The sequence below is a fragment of the Neovison vison genome, chromosome 13 (genome assembly GCF_020171115.1).
Source record: "Neovison vison isolate M4711 chromosome 13, ASM_NN_V1, whole genome shotgun sequence".
In the NCBI taxonomy this organism is placed as follows: domain Eukaryota; kingdom Metazoa; phylum Chordata; class Mammalia; order Carnivora; family Mustelidae; genus Neogale; species Neogale vison.
The window spans coordinates 12656212-12682691 of record NC_058103.1 but is presented as its reverse complement, the minus strand read 5'-3'; the positions used below and the strand labels follow the sequence as shown (position 1 = coordinate 12682691).

General features: G+C 45.6%; 1 protein-coding gene across 15 annotated transcripts in view; it reads right to left on the bottom strand.

The window, feature by feature from the left end:
• The window catches only part of SIPA1L1 (signal induced proliferation associated 1 like 1), a 368863-nt gene that overhangs the window by 54308 nt on the left and 288075 nt on the right, over positions 1 to 26480 (bottom strand). For all 15 annotated transcript variants that reach the window (XM_044230270.1, XM_044230260.1, XM_044230258.1 and 12 more), the window contains 3 exons: positions 20187 to 20760; positions 19277 to 19551; positions 11533 to 11802 (listed from right to left, as the gene is read on the bottom strand). In XM_044230270.1, the coding sequence (XP_044086205.1) occupies positions 11533 to 11802; positions 19277 to 19551; positions 20187 to 20760 (1119 nt within the window). The remainder of the gene's footprint in view (positions 1 to 11532; positions 11803 to 19276; positions 19552 to 20186; positions 20761 to 26480) is intronic.

Sequence of the window (26480 nt, the reverse complement as noted above, 5' to 3'; positions counted from 1 at the left end):
TGGAAACAGAATTGAATGGAATGGACATTAAGGAAAGATGGTCCAAGATCAGAATCAGTCCCTCATTTTCCAGAAACATTCCTACACCAGGGCAAAGGGAGAAGAGACTTACCCACAAAACTCAGATTTCTAATAAAATAAAACTCTTGCACTCCATCATGCCCTTCCCATAAATCAACTCACAGGTCTATACACACAGTATTAACATTAATAGAGTCTCATTAAATTGATCTCTTCAGATCATGACTGATTATAATTTATCAACTTGTGGATAAAGAATTCTTAGTATCCGAGTGGCTAATGATAAAACATTTTCCTGAGTAGTTACATATAGATTTAATTATGCCTCTCTGTCCTGCTTTGTACTCCAAAGTGACAGCACTGCCTAGATGTGTCCAAGGAGACGAGGCCCTCTGTAACCAAAGTGCAAACAGTGGAATGATGGTAAAAACAAGAGAGAGGGTTTCAAATAGCACCAATGAATGACAAATTAGATACTTGAGTTCATAATTAAGCACAGCACTTTACCACAACTTAGCAATTAAAATGCTATTCACCCAGAGAACAGGACCAAGTTAAAATCTGTCTTCAGAAATGTAGATCAACCAGGATTCTTCCAGAATTTTGTAAAAAAAAAAAAACAAAAAATTCTCACAAATGATTCAATATAATATAATTTGGGTGCTATCTCCAGATCAAAGTTTGAACAAGCTATTCTAATTCAAGCCACTTGTCCCTCTGTCATTTCATCTCTTCCTACCGTGTTCTTTGTGAACCAGAGCTAGCCCCCAGCTTTCTGAACAAGCAGTTCATATCAGCTATTCAGAATGGATCATGAAAATCCTGTTCTGATGAGCCTCCTGCGACAAGGTCACTCTACAACAAGGGATAACTCCTTTACACAATTAGGAAAATACAGCAATCCATCACACTGAGATAAATGAATCATCACGTCGCAGCTGCTGGCACGCTGTTAGAAGTTCCCAGCCTGGCGCCCATCATGGGGGCCTCTTGACAAAAGTCAATTTTCTATCTAAGGGTGACTCGAAAGAACAGAAAATAAAAATGGATTGCTTGCAAGACCAGCCACATAATTCATGGGACTCAGTTGCAAAATGAAAACAAAGAGTCCCCTTTGTTGAACAGTCCTGTAAACTGTCAAGACAGGGACAGCAGAGCACAGAATCCAGCACAGAGCCTTACGAGCGTGGGGCTCTGCGCACCTGCAGAGGCTGCTCTGTGAAGCTGGCCCAGACTGCAGTGCATGCAATGGGGCCCCCAACACACAAACATGCATGTACTCATCTGACAAGCTCATCTGTCTTGAGCTCTGGTCTATGTACGGTGCTAGATTTCGCTCCTGTCGCATGGTGCTGGAGGCTATGGCGGCCGATGGCTTTGATGCTAACCCCAGCTCCACTGCCAGCCTGCTAGCACTCTATGCTAATTATCTCATCTCTCAATCCCTGGGCATCCGTGTTTGGAGAAAGAGGGGAACGGCAACCAAGGTCCTGGGCTGTTGGGTGAACTGAGAAAACTCACACAGGGGACTGTGAATAGAGCCTGGCACAGAGGATGAACTCAATACTACCGACTTAGAGTTTTTACATGAAACAGAAATAAAATGTAAATGGCATGAGAGCGGAACACATAGGGTGTCAGAGGGCCCAGGCAGGTTAGAAGTCAACTCCTACTTCGAAAACTAGGAGAAGGGAAGCTTTATGAAGAAATGTATCTGGAATAGGTCTTGTAGGAAGCCAAGGAGTTCCACGGAAGTCAGGAGTTGGGACACAGGGGAGCGCGGGTGTGTGCGGCCGCCATGAGTGAGGTGAGAGCTCTATCCTTGCGGAAGACGGGCAGGGGCTGTGACGGGGAGGATGCGTGGGTCTCGCAGGGTCGGCCCCCTGTGGTGGGCCAAGGAAGCACAACCCTTCTCTGTCAGGTAACAGGGATGCACAGAAGCTTCTGGGGCAAAGCACTGGTATGGCCGGAGCTGACCTTAAACAGTCAAATCTGAGGGAGATACAGACAGGTGAGGATCCGTTAGCCCACCACAAACACTAGCTTCTTCGGTTAGTCCTACCCTCCACCAATACCCACAATCCTTCATGGAAAGAAGTCACAACCAAATCCTTCTGGGAGAAGCTAAGAGATTTTTTTGTTTGGATTTGACATGCTAGAATTTTAAAGACTAAAAAACTAGACGAAGTAAGAGCCTTCCCTGTCCCAGTTTACAAACAAGAATAAGGGAAGCAGAAGCTGAACGACGGCACGCCATGCTGGCCTCCGCTCAGAGCGGCTGCGCACTGGCAGCCCCCTCAGGGGTCTCCGAGACCCCCAGTCCTCTCCTCACAGCTGCCCTAAGCTGGGAGAGAAAACCACACCCCACAAGCCACTTTCCTTTCCCACCGGACCCTACTAGTACCCAAGTCTGAACCACTTGCTGCCGGCCATGGTTCCAGGCTGCACTCCATCTTCATCTCTACACCCCTACTTTTATTTCGGCGTATTTCATACACTATGATCATCTGTCCTTTTAAAAAATATAATGGGAAGCTGAGAGAGTCAGACGAAAAGTGACAGATTGGGACACTCCAGGCTGTTTCACTTGGCTGGGCTCAGAGTCTCTCCAGAGTGGGGACTGTAGGGGCCAGTGAACTCCAGCACAGACCCGGAAGCAGGCCACAGGTACAGGAGTGAGCCCCTTCCCTATCAACCCTCCTTATGTGTTTGCACTGTGCTCCTTAAAATGAGCCTGCAGCTCCAGAGCCAGTGGCCCAGGGCCGTCTTTACATGGCCCGAAGCAGGGTCCCACGAGCCCTCTTGCATGCGGTACGGCCACCGCCGAGCACCCAGCACTCAGCCCAAATACACCCAACATGCAGAAACACACACTCTCGAGTGAGAGAGCAGCCCTAAGGACCCTCTCCCCATCTAATGATACATAGCAACTGGTCCTGTAAATAAAAAGGAAATTAAATCCACTTTTCTCAGCAAGTACTTTAACGACAGGCAGATCCCAAACGGCCACTCTAAAACCATACTGGGTGACTCTCACAAGCGGAAGCTGACCTTGGACCATTCACTATCCAGGACCCTGAACAAAAAAGGCTTAGGGGAAAATCTCACACAGATGATTGTGGCAGTGGGTTTGGTGGCTCATTTGTCTTCATTATAACTAATTTCTACAAGTATATATATGTGTGTGTGTGTGTGTGTATATATACACTGTGCAATCAACAGATCTTAAAGATAAATGTCAGTGGTTTCAAATATAAGGCAGCAGAATGTACTTTTTCCCCCCGTGAGTTATTTAAATTCTTAAGAAATGTATTCATGTAGCTGATGCGCCTTCATCAGGCAAAGGCCTAACTTCTCCACGGGGAGGAGGGTGACAGCAAGATATATGTTAGCTATGACTTCTAGAAAGGCCTCCCCATGTTGTGTGTGTGTATGCACGCACGCGCGCACACATAGGGGCTGAGGTAGCCTCAGGGCCATCGTGGGCCTCTGTAGAGCCTCCCATAGGGTATGGCCAGGCCAGGACTCCTCAGGCAGTCCTATGGTAGCAGCCTCCCAGGGCTGGGTCGGAGGGTAAGACCCTGCTGCTGGGCACTCACAGGAGTATAGTTCCTTTGTGACACACAGAGCATCATGGTCACATGCCCCCTTATGGCTCTTCCCAGAACACAACTGCTCGAGGCCCCCAGAGCCTCGAGAAATCAATGTCTGCTATTTAAGTCACCTGGCCAATGGAGTTTTGCTACAGCGGCCTGAACTAACACAGGTCAGAATCCCCACACAGGTGAACCTCGAAGACACTATGTTACAGTGAAACAACCAGTCCTGAAAGGATGACCTTCATTAGAAGGTCATTCTAATTTGCATGGATGGGTTTGCCAGAATGTCCTACACTTCCTGCACATGCACAGCTCATCGGGACTGCTCTCAGCACAGCAGGCCTCCTGAACTCATCCTCTGTCTCACCGAAGTGACCCGTGACATGGTCACTGAAGACAGTACAACATGCCTGTGAAAACACACTGACCTACCACACGCCTAGCCTGGATTAAGCGGCAGACGGATTCACTGGCCCAGGCTGGCCGAGTCACCACAGCCCAAAGTGCTCCAGCAGAACATGATCTGCTCCGCCCCCGGCTCAACACCACCCACCCCCAACGAAGCTCTGTCTGGAAAAGCTGCGAAAAAAAGGATAACAGTGACAAACAGCAACCACCATTTTCTGAGCCTCCCTATGTGGCAGGCCTGTTCTAAACCATACCTATTCGTAACCATACCGCCTCGGTCAATCTTTGCATCAGCTCCGGGGCGTGGGGCTGGTGCCCATTTGATGCGTGGTGCCCTGAAGGACAGGGGTGGGCAGGGAAGCTCCCACTGTCCTATCACTCCCAGCACTCACATGTGAACCAAGGCCTCTGCACTCCTGGAACACGTGGGAGTTTTCCAGTGGCTCACGCTGCAACACTGGTCGACATGTTGGGGGAAGCCCGGTGGGGACATGTGTCTGGGCTGAGCGCATGACAGCTACTTCCAAGCACTTGGAGAGCCTGGGCTGGGGGCCACGCTGGGGCACTCTGGTCTCATTCCCTGGGTCCGTCTGGAGTACACAAAGGAAAGGGAACGGGGGTATGCGGAACTCCAGCACTGTGCCCGTTTCCTGAACACTTAAACAGGAAGCATCACTGCACTATAATCTGAACGTGGGAGCCTGCATCCCACCTGACCCTAATCCCAGTGTGGATGCCACAGGATGCCAGTTCCTGTGCAGAGTTGGGGGAAAAGGAGCATTAAGAGCCCAGAGCATAAGAGCGCGGGTGGCTCAGTAGGTTAAAGCCTCTGCCTTCGGCTCAGGTCATGATCTCAGGGTCCTGGGATCGAGTCCCGCATCGGGCTCTCTGCTCAGCAGGGAGCCTGCTTCCCTTCCTCTCTCTGCCTGCCTCTCTGCCTACTTGTTGTCTGTCAAATAAATAAATAAAATCTTGAAAAAAAAAAAAAAAGAGCCCAATGAGTTTACATCAAATATGGTCCCCTGCTTTTCCTCCTCTTGGCCATAAATACAATACTATAATCCGGTTTCCGCTAAACGGAAAGCTTCATAGGAAATTCAATCAAGAACAACTCACACTTCACTCTGAGTCAGTCTGAGACAGCTTTACTCGCAATATACTTTTAAAATAGGAATATTTAAAATTAAGCCAACAAAAATCAAGGAATTCTACCTAAATCTAGCTTTAATTCTATAGCTTTGTCAGACTACTGAATGCTTCAGTTCTACTGATCTTTTAATTTTTATAAAAATGAACTGATCTGCCAAGTGCCCACTGAAGGATGAATGGATAAACAGAATGTGGTATCTACACGGAAAGGAAAATTATTCAGGTTCAGAAGGAAGTGTCATGGACTGAATATGTGTCCCCCGCCTGCCAACCCCTACCAAATGCATGGGCTGAAGCCCTAACGCCCATTGTAATGATATTAGGAAGGGAGCCTTTGGGGAGGTGGTGACTGGTCATAGACAAGGTCATGAAAGCGTAGCCCCCGCAATGGTATCAGTACCCTTGTAAGGAGAAAAAGAGAAACCGAAGCTTCCTTCTCTGCCGTGTGAGGGTATGGTGGGAAGGCTGCTGTCCACAGCTGGGAAGAGGGTCCTCATCAAAAACTGCAGCTGCGGGCACCTGACCTTGGCATTCCCAGCCCCCAGAGCCTCGAGAAATTAATGTCTGCTATTTAAGTCACCTGGCCAATGGAGTTTTGCTACAGCAGCCTGAACTAACACAGGTCAGAATCCCCACACAGGTGAACCTCGAAGACACTATGTTACAGTGAAACAACCAGTCCTGAAAGGATGAGTATTTTATAATTTCATTTATATAAGAAACAGAAGTCACAGAGACAGAAAATAGAATGGTGGTCACTAAGGGTGGGGAGGGGTACAGGGAGGGATGGGAAATGACTGTTTAATGGGGACAGTCTCCGTTCTGCCAGGTTGAAGAGGTTCTGGAGATGGGACAATGGGAGGCTGGCACAACAGTGAATGCTCCCAGAGCCACAGGACTCTACACGTAAAAACTGCCAAAGTGGTACATTTCAGGTCATATATATTACACCACAATAAAGAAGAGCAAAAAAATGACAAAAAATGTAAAAGTAAAAAAATGTACCTTCTCCTGAATTGATTTACTTCTGTTTCTACTATTTAAGTTCTTTTATTAGTTTAATTACTAAATAAAGTTTTAAAAAAATTGATTGCGGGCCCATGACAATGCCAGAATTTATAATTAATCCTTGGGATATAATGATGAATAAGACAGGCTAAAACTGGCAATATCCCCAAGTAAGACTACAATGAAATTTACAGCTGACCCTTGAACAATGTGAGCATTAGAGGTGCCAACCCCTAAAGCACGTGAAAATCCATGTATAACTTTAGGCACCCCCAAAACTTTACTAAGAGCTGCCTCGTGACCCAGAGCCTTACTGGCAACAGCTGAATAACACATGTGTTCTATGTTGTATATATAACATATATATACGATATTCTTGCAGTAAAGTAAGCAGAGAAAGGAAATGTTAGTAAAGAAAATACATTCACAGCACTGCGCTGTGAAAAAAAACCCACACGCAAGTGGACACATGCAGTCCGAACCCATGTTGTTCAAGGGTCCGCTGGAACCGGTTCTGTGAAGGACCAGTTGTTAAGCTGAGAAACGGAGCGCAAGGGCAGTCCGAGCAGGGCCACTCACATCAAGGCCTCAAGGAGAGAAAACCCGGCCACGGAGTCCTTCACAGCCCAGAGCCTGGGGTGGCGGGTGGAAGGTGCAAGCCAGCTGAGCCAGGGCTCCCAGGCCGACGGACTCGCGCTGACGGCTGGCAGAAGGCTGCGATGAGGGGCGCCTCCACGTCTACCAGCCTGCGCGCCCCCCAAGTCTGCAACGTGGTCTGGGCCAGAACAGTCCTGGTGTGACCTGACAGCCCTGTGACGATGCTGGGAAAGCCTGAAAACCAAGAGCTCAGAGAAGTTTGGGACTCCTACCTGGCTGGGCGTGGGATGGGGCACAGGGTGGAGAGGAAGGCGATTAGGAATCCTAGCCCTGTCCTGGCTACCTGTGGCCCTGGCACAGCCATTCACCGTGCCTGGTGACATGTGAGAAAGAGGACGGAATGGACGAGCAGGGGCGCGGCTACAGGCCTTGGCTGCAGGCCTCCCGGGCTTGTGAGGAGACACTGGCGTGACCTTCAAGGGCAGACTCAGCTCATCCTCAAGCAAATGGATATGAACAGTGAAAAGGAGGTCAAGGCACAGCTACACCACTGAGGAACTGCCCGCACGCTGGGGATGCGGTGGAGGTAAATGAGCCCGCCGTGAGGCACTGCATGCCACGGGAGAAAGAGTCTTGGAGGACACACAGTTTGGGGGAGCAATGAGACAGGTGCAAAGAGCTGACCAAAAAAAAAACCAAAACAAACAAACAACAACAAAAAAGAAACAAAATAAACAAACAAAAAAACCAGGGGCAAAGTTTTGGAAGACAGAGAAAAGGAGTCTGAAAGCGGGAGCAGCGAATGGTGTCGGATGAACTGAAGACTGCCGCATCCGGGGGCCAGAGCGCTAGAAACACAGAGGGCAGGGATGTAGATGGAGCGACAGTGACACTCTCAAGTTCTAGGGTTTCAAGGTCCTCAACTCAAGACAAACAACTACGATCCAGGGAGACGGCACTTGGAACATGCAAGTCCTAAACCGTCTAACCACCGCTGGGGGATCAAATGGGCGCTTGCCTTATGTCAAAGCAGAAAATGCCAGTGAAGACTGGTGTGGGACTGCTGAAATAAACTCAGCATCTCCTTAAGGACACAGACTGAGCAGGCACATGACCATCATGCCCTTTGTGGGGGCTGGTGTCTGCTGAAGGGGCACGGAGGCTCCACGCAGCCAGCCTTAACCTCCCAAGTGGGGAAGGACTCCCCCCAGCTGCTCAGAGCTAAAAGCAGGGGATGCAGGGAACAGTGGCATCCAGGCACGACTTAAAAGTACCAAAGCTGGTTAAGTTCCAACACCAAATATTTGCATAAAGGCTGGTGATGCTTCAACTAAAAAAAAAAAAAGAGAAAGGAAAATTCCTTATGCTAAGATGCCTGTTGTTTGGCAAAGCTCCTGAAATACATTAACACGCATCAGGGCTTTATGACTGGTCCCACACTAGGTTTAAGCACAGTAATGCAGTAAGTTCAATGCGCTACGGTAGATATTTCAGTTCCAATTCTACCCTTACACTCTAGATAAATCTGAGGCCAAAATAGTGATATTTTTGAGTCATATTACCTATTTTTGTTGAGTAAATATTAATTCTATTAATAAATACTACTCCCACAAATACTATAAAATCCTGTACTCAAAAGGCCACCTGGAGCGCATAAAGCTCACATATTTAAGCCAAACAGAATCAGACTTGAGTCTATTTGGATGGCAAATGAACCCTCTGCTTGTACTGCATCAGCTTCTCTCAACAATGTATTCACAATTCAGTGAAATAATTCTTATTAGGAACTTTAAACACCAACACATTTTGGTATGTTATAAAAATCATGCCCTTGGTATTAAAGGAAAAAGGAAAAATCTGTTCCACAAGTATTAAAAAAAATTTCTTCCTAATGACCTTGAAGTCTGGGATCTTACATAAAAATGCAATGAAAACTAGGCTTCTACAGGCAGTAATTGGTGTTTTCATCGAAAGTGAACCAGTCTGGAACCCGCCACAGTGAATGAAGCAGGCAGATCTGAGTAGCGAATGTGGGCAGGGCACACATGAGAGGGCTATTGGCTTCAGCTTAAATACAGCTGGTTTCTCGAGAGTTCAGTAGGACTTGCCTCGTGTTGGGGAGGAAAATAAATGGAATGAAAATTACATAAAGGCAGTACTTTGTTCTCAGTATTAGGCTCACGCCGTGATCAATACGGCAAGATTCAAGGTATGGCAGAGACTGGCATTTATTTTGACCACTTGCAACTCATCTGAAAGGAGTCATGCTTTACAGACTGCCCAGGTACAGATGCAAAAGATGCCCAGGGCAGGACGGGCAGGAAGGGGAAGGCTGAACAGATGAGGAAAATCCGGCAGCCAGGAGCCCGCCTTCCCCATTTCAGGAATGTGTTCCGTTCTCAGTAACACCATGAGGGGATGCCTTCCGGTAACATTTTACTACACTTCAAGAAGAAAATGATACTTCCAGGTAAATTTACAAATCTGGGGATTCATGGAGGACTCAGGAAATATTCCTGATGAATGTCATGTCTGTTCTCTATCGGATTATCCTTGAAACAGTAGCAAAACAAAGGTTCTTAGAGAGCACCTTCTACTTGTGACTCCAAGTTAAAACTTACAAAAAGAAATAATGTATTACTGAAAATGAGCGATGACGGGATAGGAAAGTGAACTCTTAAGACTCCACAGAAGACGACTATCAAACCACCATATATTTCAAAAGGAAGGGGAGTCAGATAATCCGAATATCCTGCATATGTACACCTGAGACTTCACAGGTCACATATAAACCCTCCTTGTTAAGATACAAGATATCAGTCCAGTGTTCTGAAGATACCTGAAACTAAGAAGTTTTCATTGAGTGGAGGTTCAAGTTCTCTGAAAACCACTGGCAACCTCGCTCCTGCCACTTTCATCTGTAAAGCGTGGAGGGCCCCAGGGCTACTCTGATGGTCTTCAGGGACCGCGCTCGGATTCCCCTTCCCCCAGGAGTGGGGGACAGGGAGTGGTCAAGAAGAAGGGCAGACACAAGTGCCCTCAGTAATCTCCTCGCGAACCCAGAGAGCTCCCTCTGGAAATAAGGGAGCTGATGCATTCTCTAGCACTGAAATCTGCCTGCATCATAAGGTGACAATTAGCTACAAAAAATATTTCCACTTTTGAAGTCAGGATGTTCAGCAACAGGCTTCAGTTTCTGTTGCAGAAACTAAATTCAGCATGGAATCAAAATATATCCTGCTCTGTTATTATATGGAATACTGTATAAAGAAAACCACACAAAACAATTTAACTTGTAAAAGTCTCATGATTGTCTTGAAAGAGAAAGAAAATAGCATTGAGAAGGTCCTTCTCCAAACAATCAGTTCCTGCAGTTCATCTTTCAAAATGTGGGCCAAATCATGAATTCCAGCTCACACACACCTCAGGGAGAGCCAAGTCTGGAATGTGGAGAACAAAGAGTTTATTCAGAGATCTCTTGGATATTTTCCTCCTCGAAAATGATGAAAACAAGAGGAGTCCAGATGGGAAAGTAGCCACTTTGGGAGGCATCTTTTATTGTGGTGACTGGTGAAGCTCTGTAAGCAGATCTCCAGGATTAAGTGAGGAAGTTTAGAAAGACAGCTAGTTTTTTGTCGTTGTTGTCTATAAATTATTTCTACACGATACTCAAATATTTCTGAGCTAGTTAAGTGACAATGTTTTATGCAATAGCGCACAAAACGCATAAAGGTACAATAGTTAGACTAAGGTAAGAAATGTCACAGTGTGGTTTTTAAAGCCTCCAGCTTTCTGCTCCCAGTCTGAACCAATCAATGGCTACTTAAGCAAAGCTGGGGGCACCCTGTTTCTGCTGCTCCATTGGCCTAGACTCAGATTTTGGCTCCCACCTTCCTTCTGCCCCGCACAGCTCTTGAAACAGAGAACTCTCCCCAGCTCCGGGGATTCCTGACCCCTCTCCAGCATGGGGGCCACAAAAACATTCTGAGACGTGATCAAGACAAGCAGAAGTGATGCAGAAAGGAAAGTGCACAGAGAGAAGTTGGCTTCTAGCGGGTGACTACCAGCTTACTAAATTCAACTGTCTCCCTTGTTGGCATAGGTCATTTACAGTGCTATTGTTTAAAATTTTTACAATCTTTATTAACAAAGTGACACACAGACAATCAAAAACCTGCAGTCTTTTGCTACTATCATATCGCTTCTCCCCAAAAGACGAAGACTGTGAAAGATGATAATATGGCCAACGTCCCCTCAAGGAGTCTGCCAACTTCTAACCCCTGTTGCCACTAAGTGTGCAGTGACCGTTTCTGCTGCTGTCACATGGAAGTGAGAGCACAAAGCACAGATTCACTGCTCAGAGCTGAATGCTTTGCTGGACACTCATCCTTACGGCTTTAGAACACCACCATGCTTTGAAAGCCACCAGGGCACACACCTGTTTCTATTTTAATTCCTGATTTCTTTTTTCCTCCTTCTTTTTAGAGAGGAGGAAGGGGAGAGAGGGAGAGGGAGATCTTAAGCAGGCTCCATGCCCAGTGTGAAACCAATGTGGGGATTGATCTCACAACCCTGAGATGGTGAGCTGAGCCAAAATCAAGAGCTGGATGTTTAACTGACTGAGCCACAGGTGCCCCACAATTTTGGATTTCTAGTACAATATGAGAAGACCTACAGTTAGTGCTTGTGGGTCTGATGCTCTGCATCTCTGAGGCTGAGATGCAGAGCGAGCGTTTGGAGGCACACTCACCGCCGCTCCAGTGGGCGCCCATCACTGGAGATGCTTCGAGGGATGTTGGCAGCTCTTTCCGGAGGAGGCATCTTTCCATCTCCTTTCCCAGTGTTCAGCCTCGAGGTCATGGGACTCTGCACCTGGGAGGGGACTTGAGGTGAATGAGTCCCCTTGTTGGCATTCCTCTGCCATTTGTTATTATTTCGAAAGGGAAACTTGAATTCGTAGGAAACCCCTTCATTCATCTTGTATTCCATCACTGGCATACGGTAGGTTTCTGAGCAGCTCCTAGTGAGGGCACAGAAAGAAGAAAAATTAATATTGTTGTTCTTGTGAGTGGAACCACACTGCTTCTCATTAACAGTGAAAGTGGATCAAATACTTCACCCTTTGTTTCAAACTGTCTTAATCATTACTATCCTTTCAAAAACCAGAACCCCAGGAGTGTATTACACTGGTGTATTTTCCCTTGCTCAGTCTCACCTACGGAGTCTTGAAAAAACAGTGAGACCCAGTCATCCCAGTGAGTGGAGGGAGCCGGTAGGAGCAGAGTCAGGCCTGAGGCCTGAGCAGGGAAGGCTGCCAGGCCGGCAGGGCGAGGCAGCAGAACCCCAAGACCAGGCCTCAGAAGCAGCAAGCAGTCAGCTCTACGCACCCTTCCCTCAGTAGCATGACTGGGGATCTAAAAAGGTACTGAGTTTGTCTGGGATCTTAATAGTCAAAAAATGAAGGGGGGGATAAATTTCAAAATCCAAAATGAGAGCCAAATTTAGCTCAGAAGGAGAAAACAAAAACCCAATTCTAGAAATTTTGCAATTATCAAATCACCAGGGAACAAAGCATAATCTGAAATCAGACTCCCCTCACTGCCCCCACCCCCGACTACCCCAAGCCAAAAATCTCCCACAGCAGGGAAAGCATGGATGGCCCCCGGGAGCAGCCTGAGTGAAACTGATGTCAGGCCCAAATGTCCTTCTGTTGCTTTAGCCCCTTTTCTGGTGCTACTGTCCCGACCCCCGAAACCTTAGGAAATGTGAAACCCACTCTCCATTCTCTTCACTGAAATAACCAAGGAATGTTCAGTCTATTATTAACTTCACTGAAAGACAAATTACTGAGAAAACCCTATGCCCACTAAGGCATTAACTCAAATGCCTTACTAAGGCATTTGTACTAAGCAAAAAAAAACACTTCCTTGCGTAAAGGAATTTCAAAGCTTGAGCAGCAGGTGGGAAAGGAAGGGTTGCTACATTTCAAGGAAGGGTTAAAGCTGATTATGAAACACTTCAGAGACAGAGGAAGGAGAGTCCTAACAGTGCTGTCCACTAGAGACAACGCGAGCTAGCAGCCACATGAAAAAAGTCAAAGGGAACGGTGAAATTTACTATTTTATTTAGTCTAATATATCTAAGATGCTGTCATTTGAACATGTAAGCAAGAAAATCAATGTAAAAACTCAACAAGGAGATGATGTACATGCATCTAAATTTGGTGCGTACTGTACACGTACAGCACTTCTCACTTCGGACTAGTCCCCGTAGCCACGGACGACTTGTGGCTCCGCTCTGCACAGCACAGGGCCAGAGGCTGGGTCTTGATTTGGGAAACGGGCTTGTGTTGGTGGGAGAATAAGCACAGTGGAGGGCGTCACTGTCTCGGGACCTTGTCTATGTGTCTCAGGCAGGACTCCTGGTGTTTCCAACGTCTACGCCACCGTGCGCCCTCTCGCACACCTCCGTGAGACGCGGGTTTTGAGAAGGGCTGCTTCTGAGGTGCATGTACTTGCTGGGGTCCTTGCCTGCTCAGTCTCAGCCCCAGTCTCCAACAGGAACCTCTTCTCAGAGTTTTCTTACCACTCTTCCTGATTCCCTAAAAGCCTAAATCAACCTTAATCTGACTCTCTGCCCAAGGCTCCGCTGTACTCCTTAGAAGCATTAAGGACCGTGGTGGTTTTCAAACCTTTGAAACCATGAGCCCAGTAGGAAATACATTTTACAATGTAATGCAGCCCAGCCACACTCACACACTCACTCACACACATACCCTTCCACTCAGCTGTATGCACATACACACACACTCACACTCACACCCTTCCACTCGGCTGTATTCCGTGTTCATCCCCTTCATTAAAGAAGCACACTGAATGCAGCTCCCTAAGTGGATTTCACGATCTACTTTGGAGTTACAACCTGCGGTGTGAAGAACACTGCTTTGTGGCACATCCAACATGACTTTCAGCAGCTCGTGACTTCTTATGTAATAAACTTTTCCTCTGATAGAAGGGACTGTCACCTCAGGCTTGGACGTAATTTCTAGCTTTGATCCTGATCGTTCTGATAAAAAAGGTGTGCTACCTTTTTGGTTCTTAATAGAGCTATCACTGTAGTACAGTTTGAAGTCTTCCATTTCTGACCAAATCCGGCATATGACACAGTAACTTGTGCTCTGGGTCTATAAATATAAGGCAAGAATGTTGCAGCTTGCAGAAGGGGCAGTAATAAAAACTTGCAGTGATCCCTGAGAAAATTTCCCTCCACGCCAAAATCAAGACTAGCTTCTGCTTCCCCCCCACAGTGGTCTGTCTTAACTTGTAAATCCAATGTATCGTATCACTTACACGGCAAAGACGTATACGTATCTTCTGTCTTTCTGTTGGGTGCTGGCAACCAGCACACGTACAGAACATTGCTGTCATGTATTTTGGGCACCAACTTTTCAAAAATGTTCCCGTGGGCCATGTCTCCCCTTCCGCACACTGACAGATTCTCTTGCTGGGTTTTAACTCCCCAGCATTCTACATGCACCTTACAGGCACAGGCTGCCTCTTCTTAACAGAAACAAATGTAACCTATTCCGAAATGGACGAGCTGGGGCCTTAGCTTCTTTGGGAAATGAAAGATTGGGAATTGGTGATTGCTGGACTCTCTTCTAGTTCAAAAACTCTTTGAAACAGACTTCTAAGCTACATAACATTTCATACTAAAACCGGTTAAAAGACCCCGGTACCCCAAGACTTGGTCTTCTTCGTCTGTATCTTGTTTCCACCACCTCTAACGTGTAGTGAGAAACCTCCTGCACAGTCGATGATAACAGGATGCAGTATGAGAAAGTCTAAGCAGGGAGAGAAGGCTCATTCGCAGAGAACGAGAAACAGCAGGTCCGCAATCTTAAACTTGAGCTAACTCGCCGTGGCTCACTGCCGTCCGGGATGGGACCGCCCACCCACCTGCTTCCCATCACTGACTTAGCTCGGAAAACATAAGAATGATACATGGAGTCAGGAAGTGGGCTGTACGCTGAAGAACAAAGATAAGAGCTGGTTTGTAGTGACACATGAAAATTCATAGAAGGATTTTTATTATGTCATTTAAGAAAACGCAGTGTTGAATAGCAGTGAACCCCGACGGGCCAGGCGCAGATCTCATGGCGCCCCCACGGCTCTGAAGTAGGTGCTATCGTTATCCCCACTTTCTTAGATGAGAAAATGGAGGCCTGGAGAGATGAATCTTCCCGAGATGGCCCAGCCAGGATCTGAACTCGCATAATTAATCTACATGGACACTGGCCTTCATCACTAACTAAAGGCTACATCCATGCCAAGTCCCCAGCCTTCTTCATTTCCAGGGACTACTTGCTTCATTTGGCATAGTTGATGATAAAATGGAAAACCCAACAGTCTCTGAGGAGCGATGGGCACTGGAATTATGATTTCAGGATTTCAGGCCCAAGAGACACATGGCACACACTGAAGCCCTGCTGGTTGAAAAGCCACTTCTTATCCCCAGTCTCTTTTCTCAGCCTTCTTAGTCTTCCTCCTTTAGGTTCTGATGGTTCATCGCTTTCTCCTTTTTCCTCTCAACGCTAGGAATGCAGGTAAGAGGAACCACTGTACAGCACACCCAATAGGTCATCTCAACACTGGACTCCGGAAGCAGCCAACTCAGATGTCTGAGGACGGCTGGGACCCTAACAGGCCATGTGATTTGGGTTTGGAAAAAACACCTAACTTCTTTGCACCAAAGCTCTCTGCCTGAAAGGATGAGCGATCTGAACCAATGAACTCTCACAGCCCTTCTGGTTCCCAAGCAGTATGCTTTTGCATTTTGAATACTTGTGTTTTAAAATGAAGACAAAACTCTGTCATCTGTTCTACTTACAAAGTAATTTGGTCCTTTTATGTAACTGTTTGTTTTTAGCTCTTCCTCTGAATGGTCCCTGATTGCTTTCTTCAGAGGCTGTAGGCGTGGCCCTCAACAGAAGAAAGGTCCACCACTCCTGCGCACCACCACTCAGAACCTCATGATTTCATGTCAGTGTAATTGCTAGCGGGGTGTTTTTCATCTTGCCAAGAGCTCAGTTCCTGAGGATTCAGAGGTCGCAGGCACCAACAGATACACGCGGGTCATGCACTCCAGCACTCTGGAGTCAGGGTTGGGCAGGGGGTGAGGGGCCCCTCCTGATGCTGGACATCTTCCTCCCCGGGAAACTTCCTGACGGAGGCTGCAGGAGGGCCTCCAGCAGGTTCACGTTCTCGCCTATGGCTGAGACCACTGCGCAGTGACGGAATCTCTTCACACCTCCTTCTTCTCGTTTTAATGGAAATGGATGACTTGACTTTATTTATTTATTTTTAATGCCCCATGCTTAGCAGGGGCTCAGGAATTTTACTTCCCTTGTCCTTCTGTCTCTTAAAAACAACTTTAGCATGAAAGCAGTAGGTAAGAGGATCTGCTTATGTCCTAAAAACAGGGAAAAGAGCCCTATTTCACTTTTATGATTGAAGCCCCATGCTGCTGTTAAACTGTTCTTCAAAAAGCCTGCCTTTTCAAAATCAAGGACTCTCCCATGTGAACACACATGGTGTCTGCATGTATGTCCAGTCAGCATGCTGGGTCCTGTGACCCCTCAGGACCCTGGCCCCCCGGGAAGCAGGTCACTGAGGGACTATGGGGCAGGGGGCCTGGAGGAGGCTCATTCCCTCGTGCTGGAGCTGCAGGAGCAGCTGACAAAGAGAGTGACTCGTCAAAGAACAGAGTAATCAGCTGTTAGGAAAACAGCAGTGGGAGTGAGAAGTGTGGAGGAGAGAAAAATGACAGAAGAGCATTATCTTATTTCGTTGAAAATTACAGCAAGGTGTTCATGCTTCCAATGTTCCTTTGAAATTGTTTTTAAAGGAGGAAAGGGAGAGAGGAGAGTTTCCAGTCCCCCAAAAGGCATCCAAGGCACCATTTCACACCTGCCCAGAAGGTGTGACTGGGGCTTTTCAGATGGAAACCGTTGTGGGAAAGGCAGAGTGTGCCTCCCAGGCATGGGGCTGTGCAGGGCACCCATGCTGCATCCCAGCCTCTCAGTCCCCGCCCTAATGGGGGCAGATTCTTAACGCCTTTCTGTTGCGTCACTGCCAGGCTCCACTGTCCCAGAGAGCAGCAACGGGTGTCTCGGCAGCAGTGCTGGAAAATAAAGATAAACACAGCTCGCTCATTCGGAGGTGTGCGGGAGCCTGTCCCGGCTTGCAAGAGCAGGCTGGGAGCATCTATCCCAACTGAGTCCAGCACTGTCACACAGGGAGCTTGAAATCGACCCCAGAAGCAGTATTGGCACATGGGCATCAGCAAAGGCTACAAATCGAGGTTCTGTTCTTCAGAAGAAAGCCAACGTACCAGCAGATCCCTGCTTATGCTGGTATATTTAAAAAAAAAAAAAGGATTTGTGCCCCAAGCCCACTAAGTAGTAGTTAAGAGCTTGGATTCTGAAGTGAGACCTAAATTTGCCAGATGAGCTTAGAAAGTGACTAACCTGAGTCTTGGTTTCCTTTAAATAGGAATCCTATTAATACTATTACCTCATAAGGTTGTTATAAGGATTAAAAGTGCTAATCCACGTAAAAGTGTTTTTCTAACCTGGCGAATTAAATCCTCAGCAAACGTTAGTTGTTTTTACCAGCACTCCACAGAAGACATATCTGGCTTAGTATATTCACTGTAGATAAACCACCTCCTCCGCAGGCCTATCTATCCAGAGTCAGGCCTTCTAAACCACCTTTCCGGTAGAAACTGCGCACAGTTCAATGTCAGTCATGCTGCCTGTCCATTCACACATATTCATACTCACGTGTGCCTATCCCGTCCCCTCTTTCCACACAAACTGGGGAGCCTATGAAGCCAGGGGAAAGGCCTCTGAGCAGACAAGATGGCACCACACCATCCACAGACTCATTCTTAGACCATTAGTCCATAGACCAGCGTCTTTAATTCTGTACTGTGTGTAATTAAGGTTGACAAGTTACAAAGCTTGGTTCTCTTCTCCAGTTTATAGCTGCCTACTTAGAAACAACCAAGTAAACAATGTGAAGGAAAGACCAAGGGACAGAAGACAGAAGGACAAGAGAAGGAGCACAGAGCAGCCAGAGAGTGCTATAAGGACCTAACCACCTCTCTGATCCGTCACCAGAGTCATTCCTGAATCCCGGTTCAGCAAAATGTTTAACATTAATGATGATGTGTTTCAGGAAACACCTGGCTAACTGAGGCAGGGTCGTGTGTAAGACAATTTCAGGATATAGCCCCCATCCCCTCCAAATAGCTGAAATAATAAAAAGCTCTAGATACATATTTTGGTTTCCAGAAAAATCCAGTCATCCAAAAGGGAACATGTCTTGAAGCCATCAGACACAGGGAGTTCACCATGTTGTGACACGGGACCACCTAGTCTCTGGGCTGTCTAGGCCGTAAGCAGTGCTCAGAAACACTACCTTGAGCACAGTCTGTTCCACAGTGTTGGTCCAAAGGACTGACATGCACGTAAACTGTCCTTGTTGCTGACTTTTTAAAGGTCACAGATAACCCATATAACGGTTTGCACATTCTGCCATCCACCGTTCATGAATCTGCAAGAGCTCAGGTGTAGGACAGGTCACATTTTGAGGAAAAAACAAACAGGTGAAGGATGTTTTGGCTTTAGAAGGCCTAAGAATTAACTGCCAAAGCTTAAGAGAAACTCTTAGGAAATAATGGGCTGAAAGTGAATGAACAGATTGGAAAAAAATAGTAAAAATAGCATGGACATGCCCAAAGGAGAAAAGAAAAAGTTGATTAAATTTGTTCCACCAAGAAATCTCCCCAGAGACCAAGAAATTAAGTTTCCAAGCATGTTGCTGGCTTGGCAGGAACTGGGAGGGCCAGGGAGCTCCCAGGCTTCCCTCTGCCAAAGGGCTGGGGACCCAACTGCCAAGCAGCACGAGCAGGACCAGCCAGCTCATTTGAAGCCAATTCCCGACACATACACAGACGCAGTTAAGAGAACGCGTGCTAAGTCACGTCCAGGGCTCCAGGATGACAGAGCAGGGGTCAAAACGGCACTCTGAATTTCGGACAGGAAGATGAATAGGAGCGTCATGAAGCCTGACAGTCTGGGCAGCTGAGTGTCTTCTAGTATTAAGCACTCCATGCTAAGATAGCTACCGGCGCGAGATCCTTAAGACCGTGTTACTAGACTGCTCTATCTGTAGTACTGGAAAGTTTATAAACCCACAGATGTAAAATCTGGGGAAGGGTCCAGCCCAGTCACTCTTTCCAGCTGCTCTTGCCACAGACCGAAAGGGAGCTAGGTCCTGAGTCAGGCTTTCCATGGATGGAACTCTGAGCACTGTGTGTGACCTGGGACACCGCACAGCACCCTTCTCCCCGCCCAGTAGGAGATGTTCTCTATGGCACACAAACCTGGCCTTGGATGGCCTGGTTCCCAGCTGCCAACTCAGACCTACCTCCGTGGGGTGCAGTCATCGTGCGGGGGGATGATGACAACCTTCACCGTGACAGATGTTCTCAGGAGATCGATCATCTGCTCGTGGCTCAGGGTGGCCACCGCCACCTTGCAGATCTCTACCAACCGGCTGCCCTGCCTCAGCCCCGCCTGCCAGGCGTAGCCGTAGGGCTCCACGTCTGCCACGATGCCCTCGTAGTTGACGTGGAAGCCAAGCTGCCCCAGCCCGTTCCTCCGCAGAGTCATCTCCACCGATTCACAACCTTTGGATACAAACTGAACAAGGAAACAAAAGGGAGCACAGTTTAACGCCATGGGGTGTTGAGTGCTGGGCAGGGTGCTGGAGAAACACCGCCTGTGGGGTCATTGCCGAATACTGTAACGCCAGCTGACGAGCGACCAGTTACTTCCCCTTCGCTGACCTCCATTCATCAGGCCAAAAAGAACATACTTGTTGTGTCCAAAGACTCAATGGCTTTGCTGAGCTTACAAGGAAACCTCTAACAGAGAACCCACGGGGAGCTGGCAGCCAACAGAGACCGTATTCTGCTACTCACTTCGCCCTTAGAAAATTCAGAGCAGCAGATGCTCAACTGAACAGTGTCCCTCGACAGCCAAGGCAGACCTGCAGGGCCACCCCATCAGCCATCAGGGTAGTAGAATCAGGTCACGTGCAAGTGGTTTCCAGCACACACACACACAGCCGGCGTGTCTTCTCCCACTTGCTCTACTTTTCCTTTTGGAAAAGGATGGAAAACGAGTGACAGAAACTCTGGGTTGCTTCACATCATCAAGGGAGTTTCCGGAAGAGCTAATAAAATTGCACCAGCTTCATGAACTTGCTTCTGGTCTGTACTGAAAGCTTCAGGAAAGTGAAATGGAATGTGGGTAAGTGGAAAGAAAATACTCACCTGCAACCTTTTGACGATCTCTTTAATGTCCTCATTATTAATTAAACTCTCCACTGAAACGCATTCTCCTCGCTCGTAGAAGATTTTGAGGCTGGTGTCAGTTGAGGTCCACCCTATCACATCTCTGCAGGAACAGTTGAAAACCACACTCTTGGTTTCCTGCTCGATGAGAACGATGAACTCGTTGGACACCCCTAACAGGCAGTCCATTTCCATGGCCTTGTTGTAGTCCTTGGCTCGGACGGCCCACACGATGGCCCCCATGCTACTGAGCTCAGCTCCTGGATATGGTTTAGACTTCTCCTTCTTCTTGGAGGCCAGAGAGATGAATGGGAACTTGCCAGATGGGTCAATAGGGGTGTTGGTGACATTCTTCTCTGCCAGATCTTTCAGGTATTCCTGGCGGGTCCGAGTGGCCATGGCCCGAAACTTTTCTGATTTATGAGCAGCATTTTCTGCGTTAATCACTTTGGCCAAAAGGAAGTCCCTGAACACATTTGACTTAGGGAAAGTGACCCCTTTGGGGATGGGAGGTCCAAAGGAAGGCACGTCTCTGGACCTGGTGACAGCCACACTACGAGACAGAGCAAAGGTAAAAGAGTGGAGCGTCAGGAGTTCCGTCTCCTAGCACGAGAATAAAATACACACTCTCAAAGAAAAAGACCTGTCTCACAAGAAATAATAGAAATTTCTGTTTATAGATTTTTTTTTTTTAGTCCAAGAAACCCCAAAAAGCATCCTTACATTAATGGATAGTAAACCAACCATAACTCCATGAGGGAAAAATGTGTACTGTAATATTTTACCTTTAAATACCTACGATTATTTCAAAGCATGGGTTACTATAATCAGCATAACCTTTTAGAATAAGCATAGATTTCTTAAGAACACAAATGTGGTCTCCATTTTAGATTATGATGCCTATGTGCAGACAGTCTATAATGAAAATATCCCAAGATGCATGTCATGAAAGCTATGGATTAAATTAAAAAAAATTTTTTTGTAATTTAAAATATTAGTTGTTGGCCTATGCAACCAGACCAAAAAGCACAATTTTAAAATGAAAATTGAAATTGCAGTATTAAAATGATATGGTTTTTATAGTAATAGCAATAGTGCTTTAAAATCATAGTATTACTCCCTGATATGAGGAAGTGGTGACACAACATGGGGGGTTAAGGGCGTAGGAGAAGAATAAATGAAATAAGATGGGATTGGGAGGGAGACAAACCATAAGTGACTCTTAATCTCACAAAAGAAACTAAGGGTTGCTTGGGCGAGGTGGGTTGGGAGAAGGGGGGTGGGGTTATGGACATCGGGGAGGGTATGTGCTATGGTGAGTGCTGTGAAGTGTGTAAACCTGGCGATTCACAGACCTGTACCCCTGGGGATAAAAATATATGTTTATAAAAAATAAAAAATTTAAAAAAATCATAGTATTAAACTGAGTTATTCTTTGATCCACATTCTCTACATCTGGTATTTGATTCTGACAACTTGTTTGTGAGGAAATATTTCCCTTTTCCTATTCCTCCAAGCAAGATTAATTTGAGAAAGCCTGACCCAGTCATTTTTCTACATAATACTGTTAAAACTGGGACTAAGATAAGGACCATATGAGCATCTGTAATAGCCTATTATTTTTCATCTCAAAAAAGAAAAAAACAAAGTTTTTCCTAAAACAGTAACAACAAAAGTTAAATAGAAACAGAAAGGTTGTGTGTTTTCTGTCATGTTCTAAGACCTCATTCTAGGACCTCAGTGGACTTTGAGAGGGCTGGAAATGATGAGTCTAACAGACTGAATGTCCCTCTTTTCAAATTACCTAATTATTTAAAAGTGAGTCTATTATGCAATTGTACTAAGTATGAGAGAAGATATACAAAAATATTTTTCTGAATTTCCAGAAGGGAAAAGTGAATCAGAGAGTGTATATCTTTCAAAATAAATTGAAGACCTTGACTTCATTACTATTTTTGCTCAGCTTAAAAAGGACTTAAGATATTTAGCTTTGCTTTTCAAAAAAGGATTATTTGTCATGAAAACAGGATAAATAAATAAAAATCAGGAAACCCAGGTCATAAGTTACCTATTCTGTCTGAAGATGCCATGGAATGGCCTATTTGTTGGTTTTCAAAACTTTATTAAAAAAAAAAAAAAGACTATCTAGTTGGCTTCATGGTGAAGAAAGGTGGCAGGCAACACTCCATTTTCTAACTGGAGATAAGAATTCACAGAAACCTCCATATGCATTACAGCCTAATTACACCAGTATTAGAAAGGCAATTTTTCTTGTCTGTTGTGAGCTGTCTGGCTTGAATGCTGACAGCTGTATAATTTTAATTTGATCTTTTTTTTTTTTTCTTAAAAAGTCAAGCAAAAGATGCTAAAATCCAGATATGCTAACTTTTCTAAAGAGGAATCCTATAAGGACCCAGAAACACTCATTTTCAAATTGGCAATTCCTTTTCTTGTTAATTTCACTTCAAATTGTTATTCTTTTTCAAGAAGCAGCTGTGGTTTTCTTTTAAATACAAGAGGAAAATGCTTACCAGAGGTGCCAAGATGAGCATCATCTATCCACTTGCCCCTTAAACTCACTGGCTTTCTACAGATCTATTTATTAACTGGTAGAACTTTAGACAAACATATATTGAAAACGCAACAATAATTAGAAGCCTCTAGAATGAACTATGAGGGAAAAAAACGAAGCCTCAACATATAATTACCAATGATTCACCATGGTAGGGAGGTAAACGATACAGATGCTAAAATCAGTTTCACATCATTAGAAATAGAACCCTTGCAGAAGAGGAGGAGGAAGCAGCCCAGGGATGCTTTTTTTCAAACAAAAGGTCTTGTTCTGGGTTAATCTAACTTCAAGGTTTTCTACAAGGTTAAAAGCACACTGATTTAGATACCACACATTCTGAACTCCTGATAATAATGCCTGCTTTAAGTTCAGAAGAGTGAATATTTTTGCCTTATAAGAAGGCTTTCTAGAACTTCAGTTTGCTATATATAGATCCTTAAAGATGTAGTAATTATAAATGGTTCTTGCTATTTCTAAAAGCAGATTCCAAAGGGCTTCTGCTTAGACACACTTCTGTTAGCCTCATATGCAATACTGTATCTCCTAAGAAATTATACATTCTTTATAATCCTAGCCACTCCGGATGTACTCAGCAGGGTTGAGGATTGGATATTCTACCAGGAGAGTTATCCAACAGACGGACGCTCAGAGGCTGAAGCAATTATGGAAAGTTAGCACCAGAAGAGAACATGGAGAATTCAGTGTTCCTCAAATTCTGCCAATAAAATCTTGAGTTTCTTCTTAAGTCATCTTGATTTTGCATTCTACTGAGGAATATTTGTGCTCATTTTAACACAAAAACATCTTCTGTCCCCCCAAGTCTTGGGAGTACAACTCAAGGACTAGGAAAGTATCCTGATTTACTGACATGAACCTCCATTTGAATGACTGGTACGAATTTTTCCACTTATCCAGGAAACAGACTCTGAAAAGTAAAATGATGTGCCCAGAGCCCGTTACAGAGATCCAGGATTGGAATCTGAGCTTCTGGATGGCCAGCAGTGTGCTCTATGACAAGATCACGCTGTTCCTTCTGAAGGAACATTTTTGAACACCCCACTCTTGAGATGCTTACACAAGGCACCATCCACAAAAGTCACAGAGCTGAAGAGACCACCATTAGGCTGGGCTTTGTAGCATTTGATGGCATCAGTGACCTTGGATAAAGTAGCAGATTTTGATACCCAAAGCCAGTTTCAAGTTGATACATGGGAATGTTCCAGAGATATCCAAACAGATGTCCCAATGGAAAAAAAAAAAGTGAGAAGACGACAATGCTTGAATTTCTGAAGCACCATGGAAATGGTAATAAACAATTTCAACCCCAAATTTAGAAGGAAGGGGACTCGGCGGCAACGGTAGGGGAGGCTTCCCCTTCTTGGGGCCTGGATCAGATTGTCAGCTTGGGGAGCTTTCTGAGAAAGCAGATCCGGGGCAAGGACAAGAAGGATCAGCCCAAAACAAATGTGTGCCCATTGCTCTCTCCCTGGGGGGCTCTTGGCCTCTACTAGTACTCATTCACTGATGCACACGGAGCACCTGCTGTAAGGCAGGCACCGCTGTCACAGGCTTAGGCCTCCAGAAGCTCCAGGTCTCACGGGGCTACATCCAGAGGTTTGGGTGCTCTTGTGGGAGGTGCGGGGTTCTACTGGAAACACTTAGGAAGGGCAATTTGCCTAGTCCTGGGAGGTCAGGGGAGCCCTCCCCAAGAAAAGAAAAGCAGGAATTCATCAGCTAAAGGAGGGGTGGGGTGTGTAAGAAGAGGCCTTTCTGCCTGGAGAGCAGCATGTGCAGAGAAGAGGGCCAGGGCACAGTAGGTTCTGGGAGCTATAAGGAGCTCCATGCAGCTCCGGGAGTAGGGGTGTGGAGGAGAATCGGCAGAAGCCCCAGTGGAGGCTAAGAGTGGAAAGGCTGGGCCCGAAGGACCTCATGCAGGAGGCTGTACACTGGGGAGGCTGAGCTTTTCCCAAATGGTCTGAAGCACCGAGAGTGACATATTTCGCTTTTTGTCTTAAAAAAGGTTGGCAACACTGGACAACAGGGATGCCGACTAGGCTTTGAACACTTTCTGAAAGAAATGTCTACCACTTGACCCACTTTGAATTGTTCCTCTGAGCTGAAGCCTGCATATTTATTTACTTTTATTCCAGAAAAGAAGGGCGTGCACATTTACTATGCATACAGCACACTGCCTACCTACAACTAGGTACTTTACTTATGGGCTTTTAAGTAGATGTCAAGCAACCTTCCACTGCATAGAAAGGGAAATTTAGGATCTGAGAGGTTTAACAGTCTGGTCTGATTCCCAGTGGTTTTTGGACTATATCATACTACCTCCTTTCAACACTTATTGTATTTTAACCTCTGAATATGGAAATCTTTCTCAGAGAAGAAACATACATTTCTACCTCTCTAAACATGGTTACTGAACACAATTTAACACTTGTTTTGAAGACTCAGGTTATTATTATGACCACTTATTACCACACTAGTTTTAAAATTGTAGTAATTCTTTCATTTCATAGTGAGTCCATCTTCCAATTTTCAGTTGTTGAAGATGTTTTAACATTTTTAAAAAAGATTTATCTATTTGACAGACAGAGATCACACGTAGGCAGAGAGGCAGGCAGAGAAAGAGGGAGAAGCAGGCTCTCCACCAAGCAGAGAGCCCGATGTGGGGCTCGATTCCAGGATCCTGGGATCATGACCTGAGCTGAAGGCAGAGGCTTTAACCCACTGAGCCACCAGGCGCTCCAGAAGATGTTTTAAAATTTTATGGAGGCCACGTATTGCATGGAACACTGGGTATGGTGCATAAACAATGAATTCTGGAACACTGAAAAAAAATTAAATTAAAAAAAATTTTTAAATCTTTTTATCTAAAATGAATCCATGTTAGACCCACATGTTTTAATTAATTTTATATTAGTTTTTTTTAATCTGTTCATTCCTCTCTACTTCTTATGTTCTGTTTTATTTCTTACATTTATGTGTTGAGGAAATTGGCCTGGGCATGTTCTTCTGTCTTTTGTATTTCCTGTACATTGGCTTCTCCAGAGGTTTGATCAGATTCAGGTTCAATGTTGGGGGCATAGGGAACAAGACCAATTCATAAGTGAGGTTGTGCCCTTCCTTTATGACACACATGTTTGTCTCTTTTTGTGCTATCTGTAACCTCTGAAGATCAATGCCTGGATCTCCTAATTCACTGGTTGCTAAAAATATGTTGAAAATCATTTTACACTGAGTTTTTACAAAGTGAGGCCCCAGGGGTGAATGAAGTATAATTGTTCCTTTGTTCTCAAACCAAATGACCCCAGACTGCTATGCTTATTAGCTTTGTATCACTGATCTGAATAATTTTCCTGCATCTCTCTTATTAGTAATCACTTACTGATGTTTTCGGTGCATTCTTGCCACTGAACAGTTCCTCATCTTTTTGATTTATTGCTTCTAACCTGCTCTATCAAGCAGGACCAGACAATTAAGCTCAGTACGATGATACCAAACAAAATAAAGAGACCAGAGGACTCTCCTAACAGGTATGGGCATAGTACAGACTTAGCGATTCATTTCTGAGTTCTTGGCTATGTCTACTGTTCAAAGTTAACTGGCCTCTGAAATTAGTTTGAAATAGTGAGTTTTTCCTATTATAAACTTTTCAATCCCTGGGGAGATAACATGCAGTATTTCAGGACCTC